This window comes from Drosophila sechellia, chromosome 2R, assembly GCF_004382195.2.
Source record: "Drosophila sechellia strain sech25 chromosome 2R, ASM438219v1, whole genome shotgun sequence".
Lineage (NCBI taxonomy): Eukaryota > Metazoa > Arthropoda > Insecta > Diptera > Drosophilidae > Drosophila > Drosophila sechellia.
In genome coordinates, this window is record NC_045950.1 from 19,894,102 (window position 1) to 19,908,714 (window position 14,613).

The following is a 14,613-nucleotide window of genomic DNA, read 5'->3' on the forward strand; positions in this document are numbered from 1 at the left end:
TATCTCTTCGGCACACAAAACTGGTTTTCTACGCGGTTTGCACTGTTGTTACCTTTCATTTTCAGTTAACCATCCAGACAACCAGATAATGCAGTTGTTCAGTAGCTTCCAATCAATCCTAATTGTTTGCTGTGTTCTCTTAATTGATGGAACGCACTCGTCGAAACTGAATCTGAGATATGCCATTTTGAGGCAAAAGCAAGCAGCGAAGGCCACGCAAAATGAGACTTTGGGTATGGATGTGGGAGAAAGTTTCTGATGGACCAGCGTGTCATGTCCATGTTTTTGTTTACGAAGCCCATCAGCAGAGAATCAAATATGATGCCCAGAAGACCATGAAGGTGATGTTCTACAAGAACAACACCAAAACCATGGAGGCTTCGGCCTACGACGTTGCCTACGATCTCAGTGGGTCGGGTTGCTCGCCCTCGGACAAGTTCGCCATAGTTCTGCATGGATGGATCCAAAGTTGTTCGGACGAGTGGGCGCTGTCGCTTATTGAAAGTGAGCATTTGGTCAATGCCAAAGTTGAAAGCTACTCGAAATATGCATTTCAGGACTGAGTTACTACCGCGGCGGATGCGTGATGTGCATAGACTACAGTGTGGTCGCCAGTTCCTCGTACATGCGGTGGGTAGTAGTAGTAGTCTGACCCAATGGCGAAGCCAGTCTCCGATTCTCATTCTCCGACTTTTAAAGGCTGTACACAAACTTTGACACCCTCACCGGCGCCATATCGTCCATTATCCTAACGCTGTTCAGGCAGGGATTTGATCCAAAACGGGGCTATATGTTTGGCTTCAGCTTCGGCGGACAACTGGCTTCAGCGGTGGGAAGATCCCTACGACCACACAACATAATCGAGAGCATAGACAGTCGGTATCTTGAGCGTTATCTTAGCCACACCCAGTAATTATTGTATTGAACTGTAGCGTGTGATATGGCCGGGCCCGGGTTCGATCCCATTGCGGTCGACCACTCCAAGGCCGGCAAGCATGTGCAGTGCTTCCACTCGAGCCGCGACAAGGGCACCTTCGTCTACTCCTGCCACCGCAACATAATGCTCGGCAGCTGCGGCCTCAAGCAGCCCTCGGTCGCCAGTCAGCTCCACCTGGGCAGCCATGGCCTCTGCGTCGACATATACATCAACACGTTCGACTATCCCTTCTACGCCGTGAACTACACCCCGCCGGAGTGCTTCACCTGGCAAAAGGCGGCCAAGATACCAGATGGCTACACGGTGGGCTACGAGGAGAACTTCGACAGCCAGGTCACGGGGCAGATCTTCGTGCCCACCAGCCTGCACTACCCCTACAACTTGTCCAAGAAACAGCTAAAGCTGCTGACTAACTTAACTTAGCTGCTTAACTGAATATTGGGAGAACACACTTGATTCAAGAATAGCTACCTCAGGAGGCTGATGTTTTTTAAATCAAAGTCAACCGGATTCTAATATCATGTAGGTTTATTATTCGAGTTCAGCTCATACCGTTTGTAGTTCTTAAGTTTTTTTCGCCAAAAATATATTTAAATCAAATTTGGAAAATGTATACACATTACATCGGTAATCCAGACACATCAACCTGCTAATTCAGTCGTAGGGCGACTGCCTTCTTGTTACCGTCTGACTTGGGGCCCTTTGCTGGCGGTGCATTGTCCTCGTCGTGCTCTTCCTCCTCGTTATCGGCATAGTCCTCATCGTTCTCATCGTCGTCATAGTTGACGATGTCGCCAGTGGAATCTTTGGAATAGTTCTGTCGCGGAAGCAGTGACCAATTTTGAAGTCGGTGGACAGGATCTGCGAGGAAGCAAACTCGGATCAGCAAGTGGACTTGCGGAAACTGGTGTTGGGTGAGCTTACCTGCTGGGAGTCGTCATCGGCTTCCTCCTGGTCGGTCGGGACCTCTGGCGGGTTTAAGAAATTAAAGAATCCGTCGGGACCTGCTAGACAATGGTGCGCACTGCGCCGCGCACCTTGTGCTTCTGCTCCTTACGGATGGTCTTCACAGTAAGGTTCCTCTTCTTCTCCCAGTTAACGGTGCACCCCTGTAATTGATTTTGTTTTTTTAGAAATCCCTTGTTGCCCTCGAGAGTGTAGCTCACCATACACTTGTAGATCTCTGGGCCTTTGAATGCGAACAGATCGTTGGGATCCGCGGTGGACTTCAGAACGTACTGCTGTGTGAAGTGGAACTCTCTTTTACGCCGTGAACTACACCCAGCCGGAATGCTTCACCTGGCAAAAAACGACCAAGATACCAAATGGCTACGAGGAGGACTTCGACAGCCAGGTCAAGAATAGCCACCTCAGGAGGCACATGTTTTTTAAATCAAAGTCAACCAGATTCTAATATCATGTAGGTTTATTCGAGTTCAGCTCATATCGTTTGTAGTTAAGTTTTTATTCACCAAAAATATATTTCAAATCAAATTTGAATTATGTATATACATTATATCGGTAATCCAGCCATATCAACCTACTGATTCGGGCAGTCGTTGGGCGTCTGCTTCTTGTTGCCGGCTGACTTGGGGCCCTTTGGTGGCGGTGCATCGTCGTCGTCGTACTCATCCTCCTCGTTCTCGTCATACTCCTCTTCATCATCATCGTCCTCATCGTCGACGATGTCGCCAGTGTAGTAAAGCACTGCTTTTGGAATAATTCTGGCGCGCAAGAAGTGACCAATTTCGAAGTCGGTGGCCAGGATCTGCTGGGAGTCGTCGTCGACTTCCTCCGGGTCGCTCGAGACCACTGGTGGGTTGAAGAAATTGAAGAAAGAATCCGTTGGGACCTGCTTGACAATGGTGCGCACTGCGCCGCGCTCCTTGTGCTTCTGCTTCTTGCGGATGGTCTTCACAGTAAGGTTCATCTTCTTCTCCCAATTAATGGTGCACCCCTGTAATTGGTTTTGTTTCGATTAGAAATCCCTTGTTGCCCCTAGAGTTCAGCTAGCTTACAGTGCACTTGTAGATCTCTGGGCCTTCGAATGCAAACGGATCTTCGGGATCCACGGTGGACTTCAGAACGTACTGCTTTGTGAGAACCGAGTTGGAGAAGTACTCGTTCTTGTCGAAGTGGAACTCCAAGGTGTACGAATGCTAATGAAAAAGCGGTTTAGACGGGCAGGACTACTAGAACTATTGGCCAGCAAACTCACCCCGTTGTCGTACTTGATGGAAATATCGATTAGCTTGCGGATGGCGGGCTCGTCGTGCGGCTGCACCATCTCGGACATAATGGCCGTGTTGCGGAACACCGTCAGCCAGAAGCCGGGAATGCCCTTGGCATCCTTGGGAATACTTTTCAAACTGCTCAGGGCCTCGCGGAAATGCTCGGCATCGGCCTCGTTGTCGGTCGACGTCTCCGGTTCCTTCCACTGGGGCTTCTCCTCGGCGGGGTCCACCTTGCCCTCGATGATCTCCCTGCGCTTATCGAACAACGGCTGGTACTGCACCTGGTACTTCTGCTCCAGCTTGTAGACGTCCTCAAAGAACTGGGCCTCGATATTCAGGTGCTGCAGCTGTAGGTTTTTCAGGAACACAATCCGATTCTGCACCGGAGCCGGCAGCATCTTGACCATTTGCTGCAGATACTGCCGCCGCATGACCGAGTTCATGTAGGCGGGCCTGAAAAGTGGGTTGAGTGCGTCATTCCCCTGCTTCGCTTGCCAAAATGTTGCCACCCCCCTCTCACTACTCACATCGACTGGCAGTCCGAGCCGGACTTCTCATCCTCCACTTCGTTGCAGGACTCGGGGTCAACGTGTCCTTCGGCTGGGGCGTCCATTGTTCAATAAATGCTGATCTCACTGCAAGATTCTCGATTAGTGTCTGTTGCCAATTGTTTGCATCCTGCAACTTTTTCGCAAGTGATGTACAGACTGATGTACACATGTGCACATGCATATGCATATGTGCACATGCATATGTGCACATTCTTATACAGAAAATTGCCACTGCGCTGCCATCCCAGACTGGGATTTACTTGGTAAGAGGGAGCCGCATATTTACTCGAGCAGCTGAATTTCACAGACCATATATCATATTTGCACCCATAGAAGGGCGTTGTAAAAACTAATACGCCATTCGGCGAATCTGCCTGCGTGTGTGTGTGTGTGCATGTGCGATTCAATCGAATTACCATACATCACGCTTTTGCAAAACACGTGGTAGACCGAAATGAGCTCGAATATATACGAAATTCGGGGGCAGTCGGCAACTTTGACCACGAGCGTGTGCTCCCAGTGCCTGGCCGGTGAATTGGCCTCCAAATTGCCGCCAATCAGTCAGAAATTCGCCACTTACCTTCGGTTAGAACACACGCACGATGAGCACCGCCACAAAAAAAGTTTAAAAAGGAATGCTGCGCTTCGCTGGTGAGGAGTACATTTTCTTCAAAACGTGCTATTTCAGGACGGGCTGCGGTCACACTAACTCCACAGCCGAGACGCAAACCCTCCAAGTGCAACACTATTTTTAATTTAAATTTTTTAATTTTTAGATAATAATTTAAATGGGCTATTTACAAGTTGCACTCACATAACACAAAGTTAGTTAGCTGAATTCAACATTTGAAATTCATTTAGTTGCTTAACAACAAGCAAAGCTTCAGCTTTATTGCACCAGATCAGTGATTAGTTTAAGCGTTGCATGCTATTTAATATATTAAATTTAATATTTTTTTAACAAACTAAACTTTAACTTAGAAATATAGCGGTAAATTTTAAGAATCGAGATGCTTGTGATCCTTTATTGCCTATCGATACTATCGGCTAAATCAAACCAAATAAAACAGCTGTGGCTTAAGTTATAACTATATTTAATGGAACTTCTCTTAAAAATAAAAGCCTGTGTTGAAATATATAAACATTCTGAAAAGCTCCTTACAAATCGGATTTCTTTTAGGATGTCGAACAAGAGATTTGGATATGCTGTCCCAACTATCGGCTAACTTAGTAACTACTGCATTTTAAGCAATTTAAGGATTTGTGCCAAATACAAGCACAGGATTAAAGTTATTCCATTTAATCCGTTTCCATTTACGGGTTTATAGACTTCGTAGCAAAAAAAAAAAAAATAAAATACGTAGCACGAATGTACTGTGCAAATTTGGGAATTATACCAAAATGCGCCGTTCTGCAAATTAAAAATATTTTTAGGGACCCAATATATATATGTATATATGCATATGAATATAATATGTATTTACATACGTACACCCACATCGGCGCACATCAGATGCCCATATAGCCAATTAGACTCTTTTCACTGCCTTGTAAACTTAGCACGGAATCAGTAATTTTCTGCGTTCACGGACGCCGAGGCGGAATCATCCATAAGATGGTATCATGGGTGCTAATTGCAATAAACATATCTTGGGGGACGTGTTTTCCAAAATACAATCGCCACTCGGCGTCCCCTATGCGTTACATTTGATTTCAATTGGACTTTTCATTAATACTACGCTTTCCCCCACTCGCGATTCCAAAGTATATACGGTGGAAAATCATTTTGTATTACTCATGCGCCTTTAATATGATAGTTTTATTTTATTCGTACAATTGAAAAGTTCACCCACATCGGGCAGCAGGAGTCGAAGCCCCCAAAAGTAAACACAATTCCTCAAAGGACGTTTCCGTTGGCTCTGCCCAGCACAAGTGCATCGGATCGCATCGCATTGGATCGGATCGGATCGTCGGTGAAGGCGAGTTCCAGGCGCTTGCCCAAGTAAATCGAATCGAGTGAATCCGCTGTCCCCCAAAAGCATTCCCGCACGAGTGCCCGGGTGTCCAGTGGCTGGCCTGGGCGGGCACATCCTCGGGTTAGATAACACCGTCCAGACCATCCTGCTCCACCACCACCACCACCACCACCTCTGCGTATGTATGTACATGCGTGCGTATGTGAGTGTTTGGATGTACGTATCTGCATGCACCTCTTTGTGTTCCCCGTATCTGCGCTAATCTATCTGCCCCCTGTTGTGTGTACGCGGCTGCGACGGCCCAATCGATGGGAACAGATTTGTGCACTTATCAGTGCGCGGGTAATGGCCTCCACCTGGGCCAGCTGCCTCGTCAGGGTTCGGGATGAGCCCGATCTCGCTGAGCGCCACACACATGCTCGCCTATCAAATAGTCGCTGCGGGAGGGGGGTGGAATCGTGGTGGCAGGGACAGGAAACCGCCAAAACCGTTCCCACTCGACGTCTGGCACTACGCAGCGCATCTTGTGTGTCCCAAGTCGTGCCTTATGTAACCAAGCCGGTGACATAACACTGCTGAGGCATACTAAATGGCACTAAATGGTCGTTATCTTATGCTCGCAGCTCACAGCTCGCGGCGAGTGCTGGGCGATTAGCGCCAGAGATCGGGAACAGGCTTTATCTCTGCCCGAAAGTGGAGCATACATCGCAGGTGCAGTGGCCCCTTTCGGGCAGACACCCACCAAGTTCGATGGTCATGTGATAGCGGGCTACTAATCTCATGCAAATAGTGCGACTCACTAGATACCTTCGATCACGGGTTATCACACCAGTTGAGGTGCGGCAGTAATGAAGGGGGCGGACTAACCGTCTTAGTTATTTGGTGGTCTTTGCAATTCGGAACCGAAATGGAATCCTTATCTTGGGAGCTTATGTGAATTCGGAACCAGCCGCACTGGACTGCGCGATCGTCGGGAATGCTTTTGATCGCTAATTCCTAGTCGTGCCCTCGGCAGGGTCTCCATGGTAGCAACGACGATACTAATGTCATTCCGATTTCAGAGTGCCTTACATCCACAATTATGCCAGATAGATTTCAAGTTACAAAGGCTGACGAGGACACCGCGTTGGACTACAACCAGGATGAGTCTGCGAGCGGCAAGCTACTGGGGGACATCCACGACGAAACCCTAGGTGAGAACTATGGGTCGTACGATGGTAAGGATGTTTTCATTTTTATTTATGCTACTATTATTACTCTAGTTTTACTATTAACTATAAGAGCTCGTTTCTTAATATATAGATACATACTAAGATAGATGTATACATACACAAGAACCAATAACACTGAAGAGATTGTGTGCACTTTCATCTGGTCCTTGCTGAGTTTCGTTCCATCAGCGCGCTTCGCCTGCTCACCCCCAGGCACACGCATTTCCCCTCCCTCGAGTGACTACTGTATGCCCAGATAGAGCTTACGGCCCTGCACACCTATCCTGAGCTGCCCCAGTTGCCCCAGTCCGAGTCCAGGATGTCCTGGTGACACATTTCGCGGCTGCTGTAAGCCAAAGCTCGTTGTACCTGCCGAAAGCTCCCAGAGAGAGAGAGGGAGAGCGACAGAGAGATTGAGGGCGGCGCAGCTTTCTCGCAATCCCTTCCAGCGGACGTCGGATGCTGGGCGAGAGTGGCTGGCTGGCTGGCGGGCGGGCAGGTCCTGGCCAAGGCAGTGGGCTCAGTGGGCCCACTGGGCTGTGGGCCACCGAATGGAAATGTACACCTGCAACGAGGCGCTCTCCATTCTGCCAGCACAGCACAGCTCAGCCCAGCTCAGCATCGCTCTCGATTTCGCTCTCCTGCGAGAGTGTGTGTGTATTAAAAATGTGTGTAGACAAAAGCTTTCGATTTCATCTCAATTGAACGCTCAGGGTCCTGGGCAACATAATTTTTATTCGGCCGAATACCAACAGTTTTCTTAGTTTTTCTATTAATCCGAACGAAAAGTAGCATACATCTGAGCGTTTTCGCTCGCCTAAAATAACTTTAGAAGGAGTCTTCTTTCGCATAATACAAAAAAACCTTAAAAAAATACGAAAAAACGAGAAAACATGAGAAACCAGTTCTTTTTGAGCACCTTTAACAAATAACATACTTTAAACAATCGACGAAATTCTAACAATAATCAAATACATGAATACAAGTGCGTTCAACCACAAAGTGCGTCCAAAGTCCCTCCCGGAGACCCCAGATCCGGGCACTCGGAGTACCTTGCATTCCCATAGAAGGGCCTCATTTCGTAACCATTTTCAGCTGCATTCCGCACTTTCGGTGCATTTAGCCAGCTCGAGAGCCGCTTTACGGCGAAAAGGACGACTCTACGGCATTTATTTACCGCCCCACGACGACGGCCTGAAAATCCTTGACCTAAATTAATCGGTTACATATTTTTTTTCTGTCCGAGCTGGCTCAACTTTCGCAGCAGCATCCCCGCCCGCCCTGCCTGCCGCACGCAGTTTTTGATTCACCTCCCATTCCACCTCCGAGGTCCTGGGGCATTTTCCGATTAGGAGCTCCCTTCCGAAACCAAACCCAAATCTCGAGTATATAGGCGCACGTCCGCAGACATGTGAATATATACACCGCATCGGCCACGCCTTTTGGGTTATATAACCCCAATGCGTGGAGCCCCGCCTGAAGAAGGACCATGCCCACTTAGTTCTTAGTTCTCGACCACGTTCTCCTCTAGTGTTACCTAATTTTAAGTGAACAAAGTGCAATCTAGAGCAAGGGTTTGAAGCCAAACAACCAACGTTAACATGCAAAGTAACAGTGCAAAAGATGATTCGGATGAAATGGAAATAATACCATCCGAACACAATGGTACAGTTCACGAAACCAAAAATGAAGGTATGCGGGGGATCGTCACTTATATATTATATATAGTGTTCACTAGCAGTACTTAGTAGCTTGATTACATAACGTGAGATGATAGCCTAACCCCAGTCCATCCTGTGCTCCTCCCCGCAGACTCAGGTGATATCCACAGGGCGGAGGAGAACCAGAAGTCCAGCATCGACCCAAATCTATATCTGTACGACGATGATTTGGAGACCAGGCCCCATATATCAACGTTCATTTCATCAATTGCCAATTATGAGAACACGATACCAGCGGCCACCGATCCCGATGCAAAGCCGGCAGCTCCATCGGCTCGAATGGGTATGTTCGCCGCGCATTAATTAACTTGCTTGTTCCATCTTCCCCCATATTGAAAGGCATGTGCACAATGGAATCGCAGCAGACAACAAAGCTGCGGAGGAATGATTGCTGTAATCCCCTCAAAGTGTTTCAGCCTTCACTGTGCGGGCGAATATTATAGAGCTGTTCGAAAGTATGCAACAGTGTGCAGTGGTGTGGCACAATCGGCGGAAATCGCTCCCGCTTTGAGTGCATACTTTCGGGCACCTCCTTAAATGGTTTCATGAAACTGGTGACCCCAAGCATTCCCCAACAATCCTCTAACGCTCGTTTCAATGTCTCATAAGGTACCCTAATTGGAGTGTTCTTGCCATGCATTCAAAACATCTTTGGTGTCATATTGTTCATTCGGTTAACATGGGTTGTTGGAACGGCTGGCGCCGTGTGTGGATTCCTGATTGTTCTGACCTGCTGCTGTGTGGTAAGAGCGTCCTGCAGCTGAGCCCTCCCCCACTTGGCCTCACTCCAAACTCCTCTTTGCAGACCATGCTAACCGCGATCTCGATGTCGGCCATTGCAACGAACGGGGTGGTTCCGGCGGGCGGGAGTTACTTCATGATATCACGGTAATTACAATGGCATTGGCAGGAGGTAGTAACTCTAATGGTGCCACCATTAACATTAACAGATCCCTGGGCCCTGAATTCGGCGGAGCGGTGGGAATGTTGTTCTATACGGGCACCACGCTAGCAGCGGCGATGTACATCGTTGGTGCCGTGGAAATCGTATTGGTGAGTTAAGAGCGCCCACTCTCGGGCACCAATTCCAGGCGCAGTTCCACTCGGAAGTGCCATTACTTAAGCACTCATTAATTATTCATTGCAGACATACATGGCGCCGTGGGCATCGATATTTGGGGACTTCACCAAGGATGCTGACGCGATGTACAACAATTTCAGGGTCTACGGCACTTTGCTGCTCATCTTTATGGGTGAGTTAAGCCTGGGGGCCACTAGTGAGGAGCAAACATTAATGTCCCGCCACTAAATCTAGGTCTCATTGTGTTCCTGGGCGTGAAATTCGTCAATAAATTCGCGACGGTGGCCCTGGCCTGCGTCATCCTTTCGATAATAGCGGTGTATGTGGGAATATTTGACAATATCCATGGCAACGAAAAGCTATAGTAAGTATGCGCCAAGTACGAGCCTCTTGAGCGGCCACCTAATCTCCGCCCGATTGCAGCATGTGTGTTCTGGGAAAACGACTCTTGAAGGACATCCCGCTGGAGAATTGCACAAAGGAAGACTCCTTCTTACGCGACATATACTGCCCAGATGGTAAATGCGAGGAATACTACCTGGGTAAGATCCCTTCATACATGCAGAGTGTTCCATACCGAAACTACAATGCCTCATCCTCATCCTCCACAGCCAACAACGTGACCAAAGTCAAGGGCATCAAGGGTTTGGCCAGTGGCGTGTTCTACGACAACATCTTCCCTTCGTTCCTGGAGAAGGGCCAGTTCATATCCTACGGCAAGAGTGCAATCGACATTGAGAATACCAGTGGAGAGTCATACAACCAGATCATGGCCGACATTACCACGTCGTTCACCCTTCTTATCGGCATCTTCTTCCCATCGGTGACAGGTTAGTAGCATCTCGCAGACACAACTATTTAGATATCTAACCCACTATATACTAGGCATCATGGCTGGATCCAATCGATCGGGCGACCTGGCTGACGCCCAGAAGAGCATACCCATCGGAACGATATGTGCCATTCTGACCACCAGCACAGTCTACTTATCCAGCGTTATGTTCTTCGCCGGCACAGTGGATAATCTCCTGCTGAGGGACAAGTGCGTAGCATAGTGATTCTGACTCTTCCATATGCTTATCATCAACCTACTATTCCAGATTCGGTCAGTCTATCGGTGGCAAGCTGGTGGTGGCCAATATCGCCTGGCCAAATCAGTGGGTCATTCTGATTGGCTCCTTCCTCTCCACCTTGGGCGCTGGTCTGCAGAGTTTAACTGGAGCACCACGCCTGCTGCAGGCGATTGCCAGGGATGAGATCATCCCCTTCCTGGCTCCGTTTGCCAAGTCCTCGAAGCGTGGCGAACCCACCCGTGCACTGCTCCTGACCATCGTCATTTGCCAGTGCGGCATCCTGTTGGGTAAGCATCGGATCGTATCACATTGTGTGTGCTGCGATTATAATATCTATACCAAATACAGGCAACGTGGACTTGCTGGCTCCTCTGCTGTCCATGTTCTTCCTCATGTGCTACGGCTTTGTCAACCTGGCCTGCGCCGTGCAAACCCTTCTGAGGACTCCCAACTGGAGACCGCGCTTCAAGTTCTACCACTGGAGCTTGTCGCTCATCGGCCTGACGCTGTGCATATCAGTCATGATCATGACTTCCTGGTATTTCGCACTGATTGCTATGGGAATGGCCATCATCATCTACAAATACATAGAGTACCGCGGGTGAGTTAATCACAGATCATATACACCCAGAGCACCAACTAATCCATCCAACCGATTACAGTGCTGAGAAGGAGTGGGGTGATGGCATTCGTGGAATGGCCCTGACTGCCGCCAGGTATTCGCTCCTCCGCCTGGAGGAAGGCCCACCGCATACGAAAAATTGGCGTCCCCAAATTTTGGTGCTTTCGAAGCTCAACGACAACCTCTTGCCAAAGTACAGGAAGATATTCTCCTTTGCCACCCAGCTGAAAGCTGGCAAGGGATTGACGATTTGTGTGTCTGTGATAAAGGGCGACCACACCAAGATCACCAACAAAGCCGTGGATGCGAAGGCCACGCTGCGCAAGTACATGACCGATGAGAAGGTGAAGGGCTTCTGCGATGTCCTGGTAGCCCAGCAGATTGGCGAAGGCCTCAGCTCAGTGTAAGTTGGCTTAGCCATTGCGGAGGGATGACTCAGGCCACTAATAAGTGAATTCTCAACACAGCATCCAAACCATCGGACTGGGGGGCATGAAGCCCAACACAGTCATCATCGGATGGCCGTACAGCTGGCGGCAGGAGGGCAGGAACAGCTGGAAGACCTTCATCCAAACGGTCCGCACGGTGGCCGCCTGCCACATGGCCCTCATGGTGCCCAAGGGCATCAACTTCTACCCAGAGTCAAACCACAAAGTAGTATTTACCGCTCCGAATGCCAAGTTTTCTTTGAGTAACATATCCTTCTCCCTCTTCAGATCGGTGGCAACATTGATATCTGGTGGATTGTCCACGACGGTGGTCTGCTCATGTTGCTGCCCTTCCTGCTGAAGCAACACCGCACCTGGCGCAATTGCAAACTAAGGATCTTCACAGTTGCTCAAATCGAGGACAACTCGATTCAAATGAAGAAGGATCTAAAGACATTCCTCTACCATCTCCGAATCGAGGCCGACGTTGAAGTTGTTGAGATGGTATGATATGGCTGCCAGGATATATCTTATACCTATTCACCACATTTTATATTTGCGAACTGCAGAACAACAGCGATATTTCCGCTTACACTTACGAGCGGACCCTGATGATGGAACAGCGTAATCAGATGCTGAGAGCATTAGGCTTAAATAAGAAAGAAAACTCCAAAGTGGTAAGTGGTCCACATCCGAGGCGACTGTCACCCACGTCATCTGTACTTCTGCGAACTGAAGAACATCCATCATTCAGCGCATTCTTGTTTTGTTTATACGGCCATAATGCACATTAGCCTTTCATTTACTTAAATCTTTATTAGCATATTGTTATTGTATGCGTTCGATTTGAAGGTTGCGTATTTTGATTTCAGTAATTGTTAAGAGGAAACCATTTGCCCTTTGTTTCTCATGAACTCCGATTTCCATACCATACCACTATCTGAGATCCAAATTAAAACTTTACACTTTATATATTTGAAAATCAAAAGGTTCAGACTATAATGGACTTTAAGGAAACACCCAGTGATAATAAAATGTCTTTGGTAAAGAGTATAAACTGATTGCCTACATATATCGATATATCAAGATACAAACTATTCATTGCCCGAACTTTGTATGAAACCTGGTTGTGTGTATCTCATCAGTGCATTTCTCGGCGGGAGCAGCTGCTCCTTTCATCTCCATACCTACCATAATCCTTATATGTTGTGTCAATGTGATGTTGCTAATGCTCACCCTTTTATCTATAATAACTCTATCAAATTGCAAATTATTCTCAACACCGAGTACTTCCAAACAATGTCTTTTCTACAATAATCTAAGAATAGTCTTATATGGTTCTTCATTCCCTAGGATGATTAACTTAAATATTTCTTTAATAGTTTTTCAAATTTAATTAAAGTTTTAACATCGAATAACGAGTTTCGGTAATCTTTACAATCAAATTCTTTATTTTTAATTTAAAGCAATGAGATTTTGGATCCCATCTATAAGTTCGACTACCATTACGGAAATAAGTAAAAAATAGCATTTCCTGCTTTGCGGTTTGCATCCCGAGAATAGTTACTCCCTCCTCTGATATTGGCCTCCCACTTTTCCGCAACCTTTTCTCATACTCCTCATGGTGACATTTTCAGGTTCAAACAATTGTAGACCACCATTATGACGCCACCAAAACGGCGTCTAAAGTTCGCTTCGCCGATCCAACTATAGAAGAAACACAGCATCACGTATGTACTGCCTTAAGATTTTTATTTATCATTGTCTCTAATCACTCGAAATACACATAAGACATGAGTAAAGTTAAGTGAGATCGACGACTCATCAAATGTAAGCCTGAAACATTTTAGTTTTGAAGCATAATCAACAGTAGCAATCGAAATCCATTCCCGAGTTAACTTGAGTTATGTTCTAACTGATATTTTGGCTTCTTAACATGGTTGATTTGAAGTGAACTTTTGAGTTTTTAATGTCGACGGCACTTGTCATCCAAACTCAACGCTCATGCCACTCAAGAGATCTGATAATGTGACTGATTGTAACTCTGCAGGATTCTCAGAACGACGAGAAACGTAACTCAATTGATTTGGATGGTCCCGAGAACGCGGACACACCCGAAACTACTTCTAACAAGGATGAATCGACAGAGAAAGCCGACGGAGACTTTAAGTCCAGTGTGAAACCGTATGGAACAGCTCTCTCATTGCCCACTCTGCGGTGTCCTAATTGTCCTTGTATTTGTTTCCACAGGGATGAGTTCAACGTTCGTCGCATGCACACAGCAATAAAACTAAACGAGGTTATTGTAGAAAAGTCACAGGACGCCCAGTTGGTCATAATGAATCTACCTGGACCACCTAGGGAAGTGAGAGCGGAGCGTGAAAGCAATTGTAAGATCTGTAAAGTATGGAAAGTATATGAGCCACAAACTAACCCTATCCAATCCGTAGATATGGAATTTCTGGAGGTATTAACAGAGGGCCTTGAAAAAGTGTTAATGGTTCGCGGAGGAGGCCGAGAAGTTATAACAATTTACTCTTAAGAGCATTAATCGCTCAGTTTTATAAGAGTTCGCAACACTAGACAAGTTTAAGAATCAATCAAATTTTTAAAGAAGGTTATTAATTTGTTATATTCAATCATATGTCCAAATATTTTATTTTTACGTAAATAAAATATCAAAAAATTGTAACAATAAGAACCGAAGGCGTTTTTCATTTGGCCCGTATCTACACACGTCGCTTGGAAACGGGGTAAACAGCGTTTTCAAGATACTTTA

At 47.0% G+C, this 14,613-nt stretch overlaps 3 protein-coding genes across 13 annotated transcripts; 2 read left to right on the top strand and 1 right to left on the bottom strand.

Annotated features, from left to right (window-relative positions):
- Window positions 1-20: 20 nt before the first annotated feature.
- Window positions 21-2,437, top strand: LOC6615802. 3 transcript variants are annotated; one of them, XM_002040136.2, is made up of 7 exons: window positions 21-233; window positions 298-504; window positions 558-630; window positions 700-875; window positions 933-1,459; window positions 1,574-2,008; window positions 2,071-2,437. In XM_002040136.2, the coding sequence occupies exons 1-5, from the start codon at window positions 89-91 to the stop codon at window positions 1,358-1,360; spliced, it is 1,029 nt and encodes a 342-aa protein (XP_002040172.2). In that variant the 5' UTR covers window positions 21-88; the 3' UTR covers window positions 1,361-1,459; window positions 1,574-2,008; window positions 2,071-2,437. The 3 variants fall into 3 exon arrangements, with proteins under 3 accessions (XP_002040172.2, XP_032571679.1, XP_032571678.1); XM_032715788.1 differs by having other exon boundaries at window positions 933-2,013; XM_032715787.1 differs by having other exon boundaries at window positions 933-2,008.
- Window positions 2,346-4,405, bottom strand: LOC6615804 (nucleosome assembly protein 1-like 1). The gene is made up of 5 exons (XM_002040138.2): window positions 4,303-4,405; window positions 3,699-3,806; window positions 3,156-3,624; window positions 2,956-3,096; window positions 2,346-2,894 (listed from the first exon to the last, which is right to left on the bottom strand). The coding sequence occupies exons 2-5, from the start codon at window positions 3,782-3,784 to the stop codon at window positions 2,478-2,480; spliced, it is 1,113 nt and encodes a 370-aa protein (XP_002040174.1). The 5' UTR covers window positions 3,785-3,806; window positions 4,303-4,405; the 3' UTR covers window positions 2,346-2,477.
- Window positions 4,406-5,420: 1,015 nt separating this feature from the next.
- On the top strand, window positions 5,421-14,535 carry LOC6615805 (solute carrier family 12 member 6). Of its 9 annotated transcripts, none has more exons than XM_032715775.1 (22): window positions 5,422-5,724; window positions 6,760-6,915; window positions 8,722-8,913; window positions 9,240-9,373; window positions 9,436-9,518; window positions 9,581-9,683; window positions 9,778-9,883; window positions 9,946-10,075; window positions 10,135-10,253; window positions 10,323-10,541; window positions 10,597-10,753; window positions 10,812-11,071; window positions 11,133-11,385; window positions 11,447-11,809; window positions 11,874-12,060; window positions 12,123-12,338; window positions 12,404-12,511; window positions 12,824-12,877; window positions 13,472-13,564; window positions 13,885-14,018; window positions 14,085-14,224; window positions 14,285-14,535. In XM_032715775.1, the coding sequence occupies exons 2-22, from the start codon at window positions 6,780-6,782 to the stop codon at window positions 14,374-14,376; spliced, it is 3,279 nt and encodes a 1,092-aa protein (XP_032571666.1). In that variant the 5' UTR covers window positions 5,422-5,724; window positions 6,760-6,779; the 3' UTR covers window positions 14,377-14,535. The 9 variants fall into 9 exon arrangements, with proteins under 9 accessions (XP_032571672.1, XP_032571666.1, XP_032571668.1 ...); XM_032715777.1 differs by having other exon boundaries at window positions 6,760-6,891; XM_032715776.1 differs by having other exon boundaries at window positions 5,422-5,701.
- Window positions 14,536-14,613: the final 78 nt, after the last annotated feature.